This window comes from Aquila chrysaetos, chromosome 14 (assembly GCF_900496995.4).
Source record: "Aquila chrysaetos chrysaetos chromosome 14, bAquChr1.4, whole genome shotgun sequence".
In the NCBI taxonomy this organism is placed as follows: Eukaryota; Metazoa; Chordata; class Aves; order Accipitriformes; family Accipitridae; genus Aquila; species Aquila chrysaetos.
Genome location: NC_044017.1, coordinates 21947376 through 21964867, shown reverse-complemented (window position 1 = coordinate 21964867; position 17492 = coordinate 21947376). Strand labels below are relative to the sequence as shown.

Genomic DNA, 17492 nt, shown 5'->3' with positions numbered 1-17492 from the left:
TTATTTTTTTACATCATATTTGTATCTTGTTGCCTTTCCCTCACAAGCACAGTGACAGTGTGTGGCTGACAATGCCAGTGTTTGGCATCTCTCTTCATTTCAGTTTCCCCCAGTGACAGAGATCGCTGTTTTAAGATTAGCTAGATGAATGTACTCTCACTGTGTATGTTTCTTTCATTAAATAATGTAATTGTAGCTCTTGTGTCTCAAGAAAATATGACAATAAGGTTTCTCATACCTTTGTGTAATAAGTTATCAAGTCTTTTAGCTATTTTTTTTCCCCCTATTTCAGGTTTTGAAGACCTGGGCCTTGGTCACTCTTCAAATATAACTAAAATAGCAACAAACTAATATTGAGACACAATGGCTACATTTTTATTCACATAACTTCACAGTGTACACTAATAAACGACACAATTCACTGAGCATTAAAGCCATTAACCAAAATTGCTCTCACCATGAGGCAAGGACTCTACTACCAAGATTAACATCATATTCCTATGAGCTGAAGCAAACTTTCACTTAGAATGAACTTTCATAAAAATACAGTGGGACAAATCTGTATTTTTGTGTAGATTTTATTCTTGGAGATCATTAGAAAATATTCCCATAAGCACTTCTCTTCAGTTGAAAGATTTAAAATCAAAATAAAATATTGTTCTGCAACATTTATCATCCAAAACTGGCAGCAGTACTTGTACATAGTAATACTACTACTCTCCACCAAGACTTCTTCCTTACTTTATAGCTGTATCTTTTACCTCAGCATGCCCCAAGTATTTTCATAAACAGCAATCCCTTAAACAGCCACTGAAATGAAACTAGCTCTGCTGTTAAATACAGCTATTTAATATTTCACTGCAATAGAACTAGAAATTCAGTTTAGAAGTGTCAAACAATACAATGTTGAAATGATACTACAACAGTTAAACCATGAACACGTGTAAATACCCACAAAGTTATTTTGCCCAATCACCAGATAGCATTTTTCTCTTCTGAAAATTGCCACAGGTTCTTCAATAACCATAAACTGCTTTAAACTCTATTTCACATCTCATCCAAAAAGTTATGCCTCCAGTAGCAAAATAACTTTTGACACAATGCCTAGGCAATAGCTTGATACTGAATAAGATATAAAAGTCAAATCCATCTAATGGGCAGCATCACTCCCTTCCTGCCTTGGGTTCTCCTAGGATGATTTCTGTCACAGTAATGACCATATCATTCCCTTCTGAGTTTGTGAGATTTGATGAGATATGGAATGCACTATTTCAATGTCTGTCCTAATTCAGCCTGATAAAAGGTGAAAAATCTATACTTCAATACTTAACTAATCACCAGTACAGCTTGATGGTTAGATTTTCATAAATTTGCCATGAATTTAGCATCCCCAAGGCTAAACCAGGTATAACCACAGACATATTAAAACTTTTCATATAGCTTTTAAGAACACTTACTCACTCTGACTAATCTTCTATTAGTCTCTGTATGAGGGATGAATAGATCATCATGATTAATTTACTAAGTTTGCACAATGTGCTTGACACAAAATTTCTAAAAACACATTTTTAATAACTTGGTATAAAGTTTACTAAGCCCATTTTTCCCTAACTCTCCTGGAGGATTTTTATGTCACATTTTGAAGAGATGTGCAGTTCAGAGTCAGTGAAGCCATAGTGACAGTGCCAAGATGCAATGCTCCCTTAAAACTCCTCTCTGATCTTGCTAAATCTTTCACACGCCTCATACGTGGTCAAAGAATTAACAGGATAATTCCACTTAAGCTCCTCGCTTGCTTAAACAGACATAGATTCTTGCTCCAGAGTCAATCCATTCATAGTTGCTATTCTTTTACAGTTCTTTGTATTTCTACAGATTTAGGGTTTAAGATCATAGTTCCAACAACATTTCTGTTTTCATAAAGAAAATAAAATGCAGGTGTCATAACCAGGAAAAAAGGGAAAGGAAAAGGAGAAAAGGGACTAAGAAACCAGAATACAACTCAGAGACAGTAAAGCATTTCAAATTGTTTCTTCATAGAGTTTCACCCAACATACCCTCTCAGTCTTCCCATAAAAAGTATGAGAAAAATGTTTCTAAGGTCAATATTCCACAGTTTGCATTCTCATCTGCCACGATTTAAATGTCATAATTCAGATCCAGCTCTGCCCAAATGAGAACATGGACCTTAATATTGTTCATCAGATCCCAAGGCCACCTTCTCTCCCGGCTTGTACAGGCCCAGTGACAATTTAATCATCTATACAAAAGGGAGAAATGCCAAAGGGAGAAACTAATTCTTATTTCTATACTCCTGGGATGCAAGAGAACTCAAGTTCAATTACCTTCCAAGAGCACAGATAAGACTTTTAACCTTTGCCTCCACATTCTAGACAGAAAACAAGAGGCTTAAGGGCAGTGTTACTGCCCCTTCCCAGTTTTCAGTATGGCCAAGTCTCCACATTCCAAGGCCAAAATACTAGCCACAGTATTGGTTAAGACCTCACTTCAATTTTAGTACTGACTGTCACAAAAACACTGCAATAATGTAAATGTATTATAGAGAAGGAAAGAAGAAGAAAGGCATAAATTCCCAAATCAGACAAACTGCACATACTTAATATTTGTATGAAAACACGTATCTGGCAGTTCCAAAAAGCAGAACATCATGCCATTCCAACCTACCAAAGAAACCCTGTGTTTCTTGCTGTTAGAAGGGGGAATTGTAGGTGTGTTACACAAATTGGGATTCTTTAAATTTTCCAGTGCTTTACCGATTTACTGTTTTCTGTGTTAGTCTAACAGATAGTGTGACCTCCATGTCCTTGCTCTTTAAAATTGTATTTACAATGACTTTCCTAAAACGATGTCCAATGCTAAATAGCAACAGCACTGCAAACATCAAGAAAAGCTTGCTACCTTGTAGGCCTTCCTTCTTCCCAGCTGTTCTCACTTACTGCGCAATTAGTATGGAGCTGCTTTTTCTCATTGGATATTTTTTTGTTTCTACAGTCAAATGACAACATAAGGCACTTCAGGTAATCTACATTATTTCTTACTAATTGTTAAGAGCTAACATGACCAAATATTCATGTACGTGCTTAAAAACATCTCTACCATTGCAAAGCTCAAAAGGAGGAACAAGAAAGTAACCGAGTTACCAAAGCAACTCAGATAAGCAGAGCACTGACAGTGACTCACCCGAGTTGGGGTCAGAGTTGCCATCAGCTTCAGTCCTCTTGTCCGGTGAAGCCTGGTCGTAGAATTCGTCCTGCGGCTGAACCAGAGGGAGAGGGTGTGAGATCAGGGTTCCACCACCCACCGGCTCGTGGTCTCCCAGACCACTGTCACTGCAGCTTTCCTGGGAGCCATCGGGGAGGTGAAATGTAACACGGCGCTGGGACTACAAAGAAGAGCACAGGACACGCTGATTAGTGCTCTTCTTTTCTGTTCTCCTGACTCTTTTTTTTTTTTTTTTTTAAACTTTTGACATTTAAATAGATTCCTGGCAATGCTTATGAGGCAATTGTTATTCTTGTGTTTGCTCGTTGGGTTTTTTTCTTTTGGCTTGCTTTTAGAGCAACCCAGGGAAGATGGCAGGCAGGAGAGCCAAATTTCAAAGGTCTGCACATGCTCATCTGTGAAGTAAGCTTCTCACAAGAAAGTGATCAGTAGACAGTTAGGTATATTTCTCCTAATTTTAAAAGCATGACCTATAAAAACTCTCTCTGAGAAGCAGAAACCATTGCAAACTATGTTATGAAAAGCAAATGACATCAGGAAATGTAATAAGTATATATTTCTGAGGTTAAAACCTGTATTATCACTGTTCATACTGGAAAAAGAAGTCCACCAAGTTAAACAAACCAATTAAAAACGGTTGTCATCTTCCAGGAATAGAAGGATATATAAATACCTATCTATAAGGATATTTAACAGATACAAATTATCTAACTAATACAGATATTTAGGATTGATAATATATCTGTGAAATCACAGTAGTCAGCAAAGAATCACGGAATGCAACAATGGAAAATGCAATTATCACTCTGGTAAGAGAAATAAAAACAAACAGCACATACTTGTTCAAAACAACACAGGGAATGAGAGCCAGAATTACAGATTTTCCTGAACTTCTTAAAAAACCCCCTGCAGTCATCTCAAAAGAAAAAAAAAAAAAAAATCTGCAGTGTACAGTTGGATTAGTTAACCATTATTGATTTTGAACCTCTCTCATCTGGAAAAATAACCCGACTTTCTGAATTGTGGCCACAGAATGATACAGTGATTCCCCATGAGCTCCAGAGCCGACAGCACTGCTGCGAATTGTTTAGCAACCGCGACTGTGGGATTCATGAAAGGAATATTATAGGTCTTCATGGATCAAAACGCTGCATCTTTGAAGCATCGGAAACAACTAGTTCAAGAGCATCTCAAGAGAGTGGTTAAATTAAGTTAAACACATCTTCCCACAAAAAATGAGTTTCAGCAGCAGGGAGCCTGAGTGATTTGGTTAGCTAGATTGGTTTAGAATAAAGAAGAGATTCACAGAGTTTGCCTTACGCTTAATAACTCTTTAGTTTAGTGGTTACTTTCTTACTAATATTAGCCATCTGAAAGTAATGGGTTATATCTAAGCTAATCATTCAAGATTTCTGCAGAGTCAGTAGAGAAAGAAACATCAGGAAGATACGACAACAGGTATCTTCCACTAGTTACCAATTTTTAAGTAGTTAAAATCAGGTGTCCTGTATCCCTTCCAAATCCAAGTAAGTTTTCCTGAAGTTAATGGAAAGAGCATCAGGCCCTGACTCACATTTTTTGCCGACTCTCTTTTTTTCACGCTATTTTTTTTAATGAGGAAAACCTCAAGTTAATGGTAATAACTGTATGTTTGCTTATTAAAAACTATTTGTTAATGGTAATTGCTACCATTTTATATGATGATCAATATCCTCTACCAGATTTCTTTTTATTCATCTCCCTTGGGTGGACATAGATAGTTGATTAAGTCAATTTTGGCCTACTGTGTAATTCAGTATAGAAATAGATGTAATAATATTTGCTCTTGGCTGTGATTTTATGATTAGCATTTTGCTTTTAAGTTCCTTTTCTAGCTTTAGGATTAGAATCCAGCTGTAGCAAAACCAAATAGATCCTCTGAGTCATTGGGTTGTAGTCATTTACATCAACAGAGGACCTAACTCTATATACTATCACTAAGCAAACTTCTACCTCACACTTTGTTACTTTTTCTTGCAACTTTTTTATTCTGGAATTGCCACTCTGAACAATTTTTTTTTTAATCACTAGCAGGTTCTTTCCCTTCAATATGAACAAAATAGAAACATAGCTAACTACACAGCTTAAAATCTTTTCTTTCCGCATTTATTTTCAGTAACCCAAATTTAGAGATCTGGTTTTCCAAAGTAAGAATTTATTTCACTAGTAAAATCAGCAAGAGGCACAGGAAAAGGAAATTACTTTCAATTTTTAAACTAAAAGACTTTATGAGAAAATATGAATGACTGAGAAAATAAATCCTTGAAGTAAGGGAGGAGATGAAAATTTCTATTTAAGATTCTGCAAAATAATTAACCCCCTGTAATTAATTAACCACTTAAATAAAAAGAAAAATGCATAATTACAAAAATGTCCAGTTTCATGAGTTATATAGTAAAAATACTGATCTTGGGTAACAAAAGCTCCTCACAGTAGCCAAAATCTGCTCTGACTCTATACTGACAGGGGCCGGTCAGCCAGTAAAATGGCACAGGCCTAACACTAATACCGGCACCTTCTTAGCTGATGGTGCTATAAAATTTTAAATCCATACTTTAAACGACAAGAAAAAAATATACCGGCTCGGCTTTCTGAGCTCCCCACTGAGGACCCGCAAACCATAAAGGATTATAAAAAGATCTAAAGGTCAGGTAAACAGTGATCCAGTTCCAGAGATGATGAACGGACAGCATGCAGTCCGTCAAGAAACTTTAGACTAAGCTGCGCCATCAAAACAGTGCGGGCAAAAAGCCTTCCACAAAGAGAGATTCGAAGCAAACACCGAAGCTTACGCATACCGTATTAATTGCAAGGGCAGACCGTCGCTCAGCCTACTGGCAGCTTATGGCCGTGTGAAGTGAGGGGGTAGGTGGCCGCCTCCCCCAGCTGCCCGGTCCAGGGCCCTCCCGCCCGGCCGCTGGAGCCCAGCCCGGTGCCCGGGTCCCGGGGTCTCTGCGCAGGCGGAGGGACGCATCTGCCGCTGTCCCCGCGGCCCTAGCGAAGTACCGAGACTGAGCGTGCATCGCACGGGCACGGACACGGACACGCGTCGAGGACACGGACACAGCCTGTCAGACGGAGCAGGGGGTGCCTGCGGCAGCCCCCCCGCTCAGGACTCAGCCCAGCCACGTCCCCTCCTCCTGTGGGGCTGGCAGAGGCAGAAGGTCCCTGCTGCAGCACACACCCCGCACTCTCCACCTGCACCGGCGCCTTCGCCGATCCCCCCGGCACCGGCACGGACCCTCTGCCCGCCCGGCACCCCTGCCCGCGTCCCGGCCCCCCTTACCCGCCCCACGGGTCCCCGACTCGCCGGCCGGTCCCGCTGGGCGCTCGCCGCACACGCGCAGCACTCGCGCACTCGTCCCACGGGCACCCCGCTCTCGTGGGTCCCCCCGAATACCAGCACGGACCCTCCGCCTGCCTGATACCCCTGCCCGGACCCGCGGCCTCCTACTTCCCCGGCCGGTCCAGCTCGGGGTTGGCCAGCGAATCCACGCGCGCCCCACGCACACCCGGGTTGGGGAAGGTACAGACACTCACCCCCCGCACCCGGCACACGGGCTGTGACCCGCGGTCCCGATCCAGCGCTGAGCCCCTCCCTTGTACATAGAATTTCTTCTCTCTACAACAGTATCAGGGACTCTTCTTTCAGAAGAAAAACCTACAACATGCTTAGACTGTTTGTATTTATCTGCTCCCTTGTGCAACCAAATGCAGCTTTGAATTCTTTTTACCTCAAGACAGAATCAAGTTATTCTGAGTAATGAGGTTTATAGTTGGTACAACACTGGCACTAATGATAACAAGTAATTACAATTTTAATTACGCTGCAACATATGCAGGATTATATACAGCATGAGGTAGGGTTATGGTTCAGGTCCAAAACACTTGGCCAAAATTCAAATGTAAAATCTGTGACATATTCAATCATAAACCATCGGGGGGGGGGGGGGGGGGGGGATATGGGTTTTCTTCAGGTCCTGAAAAACACCCAGTCTTTATTTTTAATCAGGAAATATCACATCATTGTTATGTGAAAACAAAAACTGAAAGTAAAATTCAGTCAAAATGATATGATTTTAACCTGTGTCAAAGTAATTTCAATATATAATTCAGAACAACTTGACTCAATAGGGTTTTGAACCTGGGCTGAGTTTAAAAATCAGGAAAACAATTGGTATCCATTACATGGAATCATTCTTTTAATCACCTATTGCAGCAGATTCTATAAAGCTCATCCAGGTGAACCATGACTTCACACCCACAAGAGATATAGAGAAGAATTAATTCTGTATCTTAGATGGCGATAAAGGATAGCAAACTCTGGTGCTGATAAAAGGACAGTTCAAGCATAATAGGAACACATTTCTTTTCTGTTTTCAGACCAGGTGGTCAGCCAGCCGATACTTTTTTTAATCACAGTAACAACCAAAATTGTATCAAATCAACCACACATGAAACTGGTCTAGCTGCTTTTTTCCTGCTACAACAAAACCAAATACATATCTAGTACTTTCTAACAATCGTAATTTGTGGAATTACTGAATATAAGTAATACCTGTGGTACTTGAAAATGCCAATAAAAATATCAGCAAGTTCTCTTGGGTGGAGGAATGGATGGTGGAGGGTGGGGGATATTCCTAATCTTATTGATCAAGCACAGAAAAGTAGAACCTGTGCTTGACATAGCATATTGCATTTTTCTTCATTACAATATTTTACCTGGAGATACTGAAAACATTTTAAAAATATATTTTAGGCGCAGCTTATCATCTTCCCTTCCTCATGTTCTTCTGTCCTATTTTCCTCACATCTGTTGTCTTGGTATGAGGAATTCAGCGGTGCCCGGTGACAGGACAGGTAATAATAGGCACAAACTGAAACACAGCAGGTTCTGAACATCAGGAAACACTTTTTTACTGGGAGGGTGACTGAGCACTGGCACAAGTGTTCCAGAGAGGTTGTGGAGTCTCCCTCCTTGGAGATACTCAAGAGGCATCTGGACACGGTCCTAGACAATCGGCTCTAAGTGTCCCTGCTTGAGCAGGGGGTTGGAGTAGATAGCCTCTGGAGGTCCCTTCCAACTTCAACCATTCTGTGATTCTGTGAATTTTAATTGAAAATAAAAGAAAATCTAGAAATATCTGGAGCCGTTTCATAATTTTCCAGTCCTGAAAACATAATCTGATACTGAAATACTTTATTTCTGACAATCCTAGCTGTATAAAATGTATTCTGATACCAGAATTTGTAATTTCATTCCATACAAATCTATTGCTTTGGAAAGTGGCACAGAGCATTAAAGACACAATCCTGAAATCCTTTCTTAAGCAAAAGAATTGGTAGGAATTGTACCTCGGCATGGATTTCTAGAAAAGGTGGGCCAATACCAGTGAGGTTTGGGTACTGCTTGTGAGACTAAGCTTTTTGCTGCCGCCTTATTTTCCCAGAAACCCTCATATGCAGGCAGAAAGTGGGCTGTAAATAGTCTAAGTTATTTTGTTGACCTGAGCGCTGAAAGTCTGAAGTATCATGCTATGTGATATCGAGTGTTTGAAATGTCCTACGGCAGATGAGTTACGGGCTGTGTTGGAAACAGAACTTTAATGTAGGAAGTATAAACACCAGTTTTCAAAACTGTTCAGTGCTTTCCATTGTATGTTAGCTTCTAAAATGCATTTTACTTCCAATTACGTGCTTGAATCAAATAGCAAGTTACAGAAATCACCATTAAGAGGAGCTTTTGCATGGTGAGACTGTTTTATTCTGAAAACCAGACTTCCAAGCTTTGTACAACTACTGTATTGTTTTTGCTAATCAGGGATCCAAGAAATAATTATACTATTGTTCCGTTGCTGAATGTCTCACAGGGACAGATTTGGCTACAGATCCTATCCATTGTTATAAAACAAGCTATAATTAAAAAAGCATTTCTACACTGGGTTGTTGCAAATAGAACCTGCTGAATTTTAACCAACTGAGCTGGCTTCTGAGTTTACAAATCAGGTACTTTAAACAAAATGCCCTCTTCTCCGCTCAATATAGTGGTAAGTTAAGAGCCTTGATTTTTGTCCTTGATTTCCCAGACAGGCAGAAGTCACCAAAACATCCAATTCACAGCAAGTCAAACTAAGCTTTACAGAATGGGCCATACATTTGCATATCAGAAAATATATTCAAGCATGACACATCTTCAATTGTCGTCGAGATCTTTTATTTCAGATATGGAGATTTTGCATCAACAAAAATTCTTTCCCTTTCCTTTCTGAAATATCATGCCATACTTTGTGTTAAGATGACAAAGGAATATTATGAAGGAAAAACAAAGACACAGAAAACATTCTGGGAAGATTGTTGATATGGAGGCTTGAAAGAGAAACTTGAAAAAATAATTTACCGTCATGGAAAATAAACAGAAGAATCTACACCTTACATACTTTACTGAAACTTAAACCCCACTCATGAATAAAGAAGTCAGAGAAGAAACATACTAAAATAAAATCAAGTGTAAACAGTAGCCAAATACTCTAAAAAGCCTGTGAAATTATGATGATCAAGAAGATATCATTTGTGCACAAGGTCAAGAAAATGTTGTAAGGACACAAGAAAAAACTATGCTTCACTGGAGGTCCTCTGTGGAAGATGTCTGATAAAGTTTGTTCCTCCCAGGATCAAAACAAAGACTCCTGGTTCATGCACCAAAACATGAAGTTTAGTTGGTTTGTTGTTTTTTTTTTTTAATGAGATCAAGCCTGTAAATAGAAGAAGTCACAAAAAACAGACTAATAACAGTTTCAGAGGGGAAGAGAAAAGATGTGCAGGGCACCACCAAGCTTTAAAATATAGTTTTAACAAACTAAAATTTAAATCCTTCTTTTCTCCTAAGATAAACCACATTTTTCTCTTAAATTCCTATGCTGGAAGCACACATAGTGCACCTTTTAACGCGGCAAGAGTGTAATCTGGGATAAGGGGATTCTTTTCGAACTAAAATACAACAAGAAACTTACACAAGAAATATCTATGTTTGTATTTGCTCCACAGAAAAAAATGGCAAGATCTTTGAATTACCGTATGGTTGCTGTATTAGTTTCTTCTATAAATAAACAATGGTTTGTTATATATTTTTTCAGTTCTGATTGACTTAATGAAAGCCTCCTAAAATCTACAACCTACCTTCTCTTTTCCAAATTGGAAAGATGAATGAAAATATACTTCTGGACCGTGACCTTCTCTGAAAGTGTGTAGTTGTCGTGTATCTTACAGGGAAGGCCGCAAAGCACCTCCAATAGGGCTTCGTACAATTCAGCTCAGTGATCACTTACACACACCTTCTTCTTTTGTGTTTCACTCAAGCTAACAAAAGAATATGAATCTGAGAGAAAATCCTTCTACTTTCTTAGTAAAAGCCTTTCTTGCGTCTCCCAGATAATCTCGACTCAACTCTGAGTTACATACAAATTGTGCAGTAGATCCCTGCAATTTGCTAACAGAAATAGGGTTATTTTTTTCTTGGCTACATGTAAACAAAACTCCTTTGTGCAGTTCCCATGGCAGTCCTTATTCAAGGATCCTACTTGCATCACAGGATAACCCATTCTCCACACCCATCTTGATATCTTACCCACAGAACCAAGACAATGGAGATAGATAAGGTTTCCATCAATCTCTCAGGCTAAACTAAGAACAAAAAAAAGAAAAAAGCAATTCATACTGCATCTTCATGCTACATCTCCATACCATGCTACCCATATAAATAGCTGGAGTGGTTAGGTATTTACTTGTTTTTTCCCCCGAAGGTAACAATGTTGGTATTGATTTCAGAATGTAAATTGTTGTTATACCAGACAATCATTTGATTTCTTCTGCTCCGTTTCGCAGTACCAAAGTTTCATAGAAATCAGCAAATTACACTGTAATATATTAAAAGGAAGCATAAATATAATCACCTATTATATTTCTTGCTACTTAGGTTGCAGAGAACTGGCCTTTTCTTCATGGTGAAAAATATTTTCAATTACAGTCTGCCCACTGCCTGGGGAGGAAATGACTGCTTGACGGTCCCAAGCACATTTAAACATGGGCAACAGACAGCCTCTCTGGTTGGGGACGTGTTTCAGTTTTGCAGAGACAGTGAATGAAGAAAGACCTGCGGTCAAATCCTATGGTTTCAGTCATCTGTTGAGGTAATATCACTTTCTTCCTTTGTTTATGTAGTGATGTTCCTTCATTTTATTTCATGAAACTATAGTCTTTGTGCCATAAATTCTTCCTGGGTTTTGTTGGATAATTTTTTTTTTTTAAATTGGACACTCTACATACTGAAAACCCTTTAAGTAAAGACACTGAACACAGGACTAGCATATATTTAAGTTTTGCCTTCCTAATATCCACTTAGATAGCAAATACTCCTCTTCCTAATAAGTATTGTTATCTATCTAGGATCATCTTGACCACAAGGTAAATTTGACCTAGCAGGAAAGCTGAGTGTTACAATTTAATCTAGTCTAAACCACAGTATTACCTTGTTCAACTTGGAAGTCTGTTAAAATACTAATAAATTTTCAACATTTTCAGTCTTAGCCCCCATCCTCCTAAATTAATTGTCTGAGACTCAGGAAATCAGTTCTAAGCCTACAATTATGCAAATTAATATCTCAGATGCATGGAAAGGCAAGTGGGGGGAAGAGATGGAAACTGCTGTACACAGTAAAACATAAAAGAAAGTAGCCAGGTGTGCTACCAGTAGACAACTAAGTTAATGTTCAGAAACATCATTCATCCAAATGGTTAGACATTAATAAACCACAGTTTGCTGTATTTATTACATGTTTCTTCCCAGCAGCTCTGTGGAAAATAAACCTGAGAAAGGATTCATTAAAAATGTAGTCATTTTGTAGATACCTATTAAAAATTAGTGTTGTATCTAGGATAGTTTTCTAAACACATTTGTAGTTAATGGAGAAAGAGTGCTAGTGAACATTCATACCATCCTAAAAAATATATGGTTGTAAAATAACAGTAAAATGCCTTTTTGAGGTGTCTGTACTCAATCATTGACTACAGATGACTAGGTAAACATAGGACATGTATTAGAAGACTTAAGACAGATTAATTCCTTTGCCAACTCATTGTTATACTCCTTGACAGTAGAGACATGAAATTTAGAGTTTTCCAATTTAAATGCCCAAATTTAACCTACCAGTAAGAAAAGGTAGATCTTGCGCTATGTTCATAACTATTTAGCCACCTGACTCTAGCCATTGAACACTTGAAATTTTAGCTGCCATTAAGTATTTCGGATACAAAAACCTGAAGAAACAGATCTCACTCACAAAAAGATGCTACACTGACTTATCTGTTGCTCTGGCACATTTTATAAGAAGAGCTTATTTGTATTACAGCATGCAAAGAACCTCACATATAAACAATTTAGTTGTAATAGAATTATATTTTATGGGATCTTTAGTAATTTAATGACTTCAGTGATCTTCAATTTATTTGTTTAGTCTGATTTTGGTGATGAGCTCCTCCTAGCAAGACAGATAATGCACATTACGAGTGCATTCAATTGAAGACGCATTGCAGAAGCACTGTACCAATTATAACAATGACCAGCGTAACTTCTCTACACTCTGAGAAGTTTTACATTAGTAAAAGCATGTGTTGATCAATAACGTATATGAACTACTAAAATGTAGAAACAGCTGTTGCTGAAATTTTACAAGTTTAATTATAATAATAAATTTGCCCTGATTTACATTCTGTAAAACTCATCTGGCTTCAGTAATGTGAACAGGGTAATAAAGTTTCTGGGACTTTCTTTTAACTATAAATTACATTTTTAAATGTGAGAAGAAACAATCGAGAATATTTCCCATCTAAGGAATGTACATTATCTGGAGGCTGCTTACAAAAATAACCCTATTATTGTCATATATGAAAATATTGACTGCTATATTTCCAATTATATCTATAATGTTAACATAAATTATGTTTATAGCATTTAATGAGATACAGAAGTATTCCATCAGCTAAGCTTTATTAATTGTATAGAGTAAACTGATACATATGGTATCATGTCAATAATCATTCTTGATACTGCATCTTACTGTTGAAGCTGATAATTACTGTGTTAAAGAAGTGCTATATATTTATACTTTTATCACTGTCAGTCACTACAGCAGATATGCAGAGTTATGCAGTACCAGGAAGCAGGAAATTTTCCAGTGATCTTCAGGAAAAAGAAAGATGTGATAAAAACCCCTTTACGATTCTGTTCTATTAGCATTCCTTAGTACGGCATATAACCTTGGAAATGAAGCAGGCCACGACTCTTGTGTAAAGGTAGCAATCTTTTGTCCAGGGCAGTGCAGCCCTCACTCTAACCTTCAGGATTTGAATACTTCATTTTTAATTAAGAGGAAGAAAAACATACTTCAAAATCCACAGATTTAGCAGCAAATGACCAGCTGTCCACTAGGAATTTAGGTATCATAGGGCTTTAAAGGTAGTCAGATTAACACTGTTTTAAAGGAAGAAAAAAAATTTGAAGCCCTTTAAACAATCACACTCTAAAACAACCAGTGCTCATAGTGACATCGTGATGTCAAACTCCACTTTTATTTATGTGAGCCTGAGGAAATGCAATTAAGAAAATCATATTGCTCCTCAATAAAGCAAGGATTAATATAGGCAGAAAAAAGTTGAATCCTCATGAAGATTCTAAGGATATCCTGTATTAGCATGGGAGTGGGAGGAGGGCAAGGAAGGAGGCTCTCAATTTAGGGATGCTGTAGGGAGAAGAGTACATTAGAACATTGCCTCCTGAACTAGTACTAGCGTGTGTAATGGGTATCTGTCACTGACAGCTCACTGGGTTACAATTAATTCTGAGTCAGCAGTCATGTCTTCTCCTACAAGCACGGAAAGCAGAAAGAGCAGCAGCATTGCCCTTTGAGGATAAGGCCTTTTACATGCTATGATTCTAGAAAGCAGCTGCACACCTATTAACACAATGGACACTATAGCTGTCACATTAGATAAATTGATCCACATTGGAAAAGCTGAAAGTGGACATGATTGTCAAGGATAATACGGTTAAGCTGGTGCATCCTGGGAAAGATGCAATTTCTATAATATTTTAATTTTGAAGCTCGTATTATTACCGCAATTGAGTGCACTCGCTCTAAGTTAATTAAAACACCCCTGTTAAAACGTATCTGCATGTCTACTAGAAAAGGAACTAGACAATAAAGTATTTGCACCATAAAAACCTATGTTTTGTTCCTTGGGACAGGATATCGTTAAGAACTGCTTTCCTAAGAGCAGATTTCTAAATTTATTTTGGTTTTCTTTCTTATTTGAACTCCCAAAGCTTTGGAGTTTTCATTTTGCATATGCAAACACATGCTACAGAAAATGAAAAGATAAATAAAACCCCAGCTTTTAACTTAGGATTCTTCAGAAAACAATACATACTACAAATACTGACTACAAATTCTTCTTTCACCACATATAACACATATGTACATCTGCCTGGTAATAACTTATGATGTCAAAGCTTGGAAAACTAAATCCACAGAGAATGTTAGGACTTTCAGTGGTTGAATGAGCTTTTTTGTTTTGATAATGGGTCTTTCATTCCTGTGCCATGTTGACTATTGGGGCAAATCTCTGCTACATGAAATTATAGTCCCAAGTAAGATGCAAAATGAAGAGTAAGCATATTAAGGTGTTTCCACACAGAGATTTCTAGAAAAAATATATGCTTCAGCAGCTTAGCCAGTAAGAAAGCTAAACCCTCATTTATTAACAAACAAGATGAAAAAAGAAAGAGGAAAAAATAAGGCCTTTTTGCATGTAAATCAGCTACACAGAGACAACAGTGGTACTACTGTACTATCAAAACAGCCGACACTCTCATAGGTATCTTACTGTGAGTAACTAGTTAGAAATATATTTTCTGCTGGCCTCAAGTAGTAGTCAAATGAGAGCTGACAAGAATCACTATTATTATTGGACTTGCAATAATAATAGTGATTATCCAATAATAATAATAGTATCGATATTACAGTAATAGTAATAATAATATTATAATAATATTATCCAATAATAACAGTAGTATCAATATTATAGTAATAGTAATAATAATAATAATAATATCCAATTATAATAATAGCGATTATCCGATTTTCAGTATTTTCCACAAATTACATATGGCATGCTCTTGACACATTAAAAGTTATAGGGAAAACAAGAACTCTGACTATGGTCTGGATAGTTTTAGAAAACACTGCCAATGCCATGGGATACAATACCATTTGGAGTAAGCCGAGAGGTAAGTTTGATAGTCTGTGTTCATGTTCTGGTGTTGATGATCTAACCTAATTTGTGCCAGCTGAGTTTAATGTTAGTAAAGTGAACTCACACTGGTGACTTTCTTTCTTTCTTTCTTTTTCTTTCTTTCTTTCTTTCTTTTTCTTTCTTTCTTTCTTTCTTTCTGTGGTCTAAAAGAATAACTTCACAGAAGTCTTTGAAGTTACATTAACTGGTGCTAATAACCACCTGCTTCTGCTTAGCTTCTGTTGGAAATAGATTCACTAAGTCACATACCCAAAACTACAGACCTTCATAGGATCTTGGCCTGTGACTTCTCCAACATTATCTGTCTGCAAAACTAGAGAAAGCAGGACATTGGAGACTTACTTTGAACATAAACCATTTAGTGATTGGTGTGTATTTTTTCCAAATTTACATACTAGCAAGTTTCTCATTTCACAGAATTTGTTGGATGCCATCACCTTTGATCCCAATGTTTAAAACTGATGGACTTACTTGTGCACTTTCCACCTAGAGAACACGACCATGTCTATTAATACAGATAGCCAAAGACTGCTGACTTTTGAGCCCAACATTTACTAACATTTCAAGGGTAATTTATATGTATTTTGCAAATGCTAGCTTTTCATTAGGCAAACTGACAAGCACAAACCTTCTGTTTCACATTTTATGGAACAATATTAATTTAAATAAAAGCATGAAAAACACAGAGGCACAAAGGAATGAAATTGCTCTTCAGAAAAATTTTGTAAAGGTATATGCACATGCCTTGTGTGTCTTTGTTTTCCAGAGAACATTAAAAAAAGAAGTCCAAAGAGGTTGTATCTAAACCTAAACCAACGGTTTACGAGCATTGCTGTTATGTCATGATACATTTTACATTACATTACTAGCTATCTACAGAACAGACAGGATGCATTTCTGAGTGAGAATTCAGCATTAGAACAATTATTAAATAAATGTTACCTATTTATGGGCAAATCGAACTGAGTTGTATTATTGTTTTAATATCAATTTGTCACATAGTAGTAGATCAGGATCCTTTCTGATACGTACTACTATGACAGATGGAAGAAAATACATGGCGTTACTTTGAGATTTAAGGTGTTATCGAACTGTAGAATACATCACAGAGCTGAGTGCCTGTAGAAGTCATCTTATCTCAGCCTTCACAGGTTGACAAGGCATGTAAAGAATGCATCCAAATGGAATGCATCCCGGTTTGATCTCTATTGTTGACAGATCACAGATATGGAAGCCTGAGATATTTCCACAGGAACTGCAAGTAGGGTGGAAAGTCACAATGGCTAGTCAAAAATGGCACATAACCACGCCTACTTAGCAAAAATCTGAAAATTGAAAGGTTTTTTTAGAGAGAATGAGCGGAGGAAGAAGATGTCATTATTACATTACAGTTACTCGTAATGTAAGAAAGCAGTGACAAGAGCAGGGAAAACAACCTCAAGTCTGAGAAAATCCTTTGAAATGCAGACTTTAATACTTTTTCACACAATTTTGAATTTCATTTGTAGAAGGAATAAACATGGGCCTAACCTAGAACCTAGTAAAGTCACTGGAAAATTTCCCACAGGTTATCAATAGCATTAGGATTGGTTTCTCAGCACTTTTGTTAGCACTAAAGCTAATAAAATCCCAAGTTTCTCTTGTCATCTAACCGTCATTGTTCTGAATGCTTCTGACTTTACCAACCTTTTTAATCTAAATTATGTTACTCACAGATATTATCTTTTGTACTGAAGACACTCATCATATATAATCTACTTTTTTGCCTTGTAGCGTTGGATTTTCTTTTCCAGTGTGTGCTAATAAGTGTTCTTTGGATATAAAAATTTAAACCTGATTATGGC

General features: G+C 37.6%; 1 protein-coding gene across 4 annotated transcripts in view; it reads right to left on the bottom strand.

The window, feature by feature from the left end:
* PCDH9 (protocadherin 9) overlaps positions 1-17492 on the bottom strand; it is a 696978-nt gene that overhangs the window by 248848 nt on the left and 430638 nt on the right. For 2 of the 4 annotated variants that reach the window (XM_030036363.2, XM_030036364.1), the window contains one exon: positions 3202-3403. The exons of 1 other annotated variant lie outside the window; for it this stretch is intronic. In XM_030036363.2, coding sequence (XP_029892223.1) covers positions 3202-3403 — 202 coding nt within the window. The remainder of the gene's footprint in view (positions 1-3201; positions 3404-17492) is intronic. One more of the 4 variants, XM_030036365.1, reaches the window with a different exon arrangement.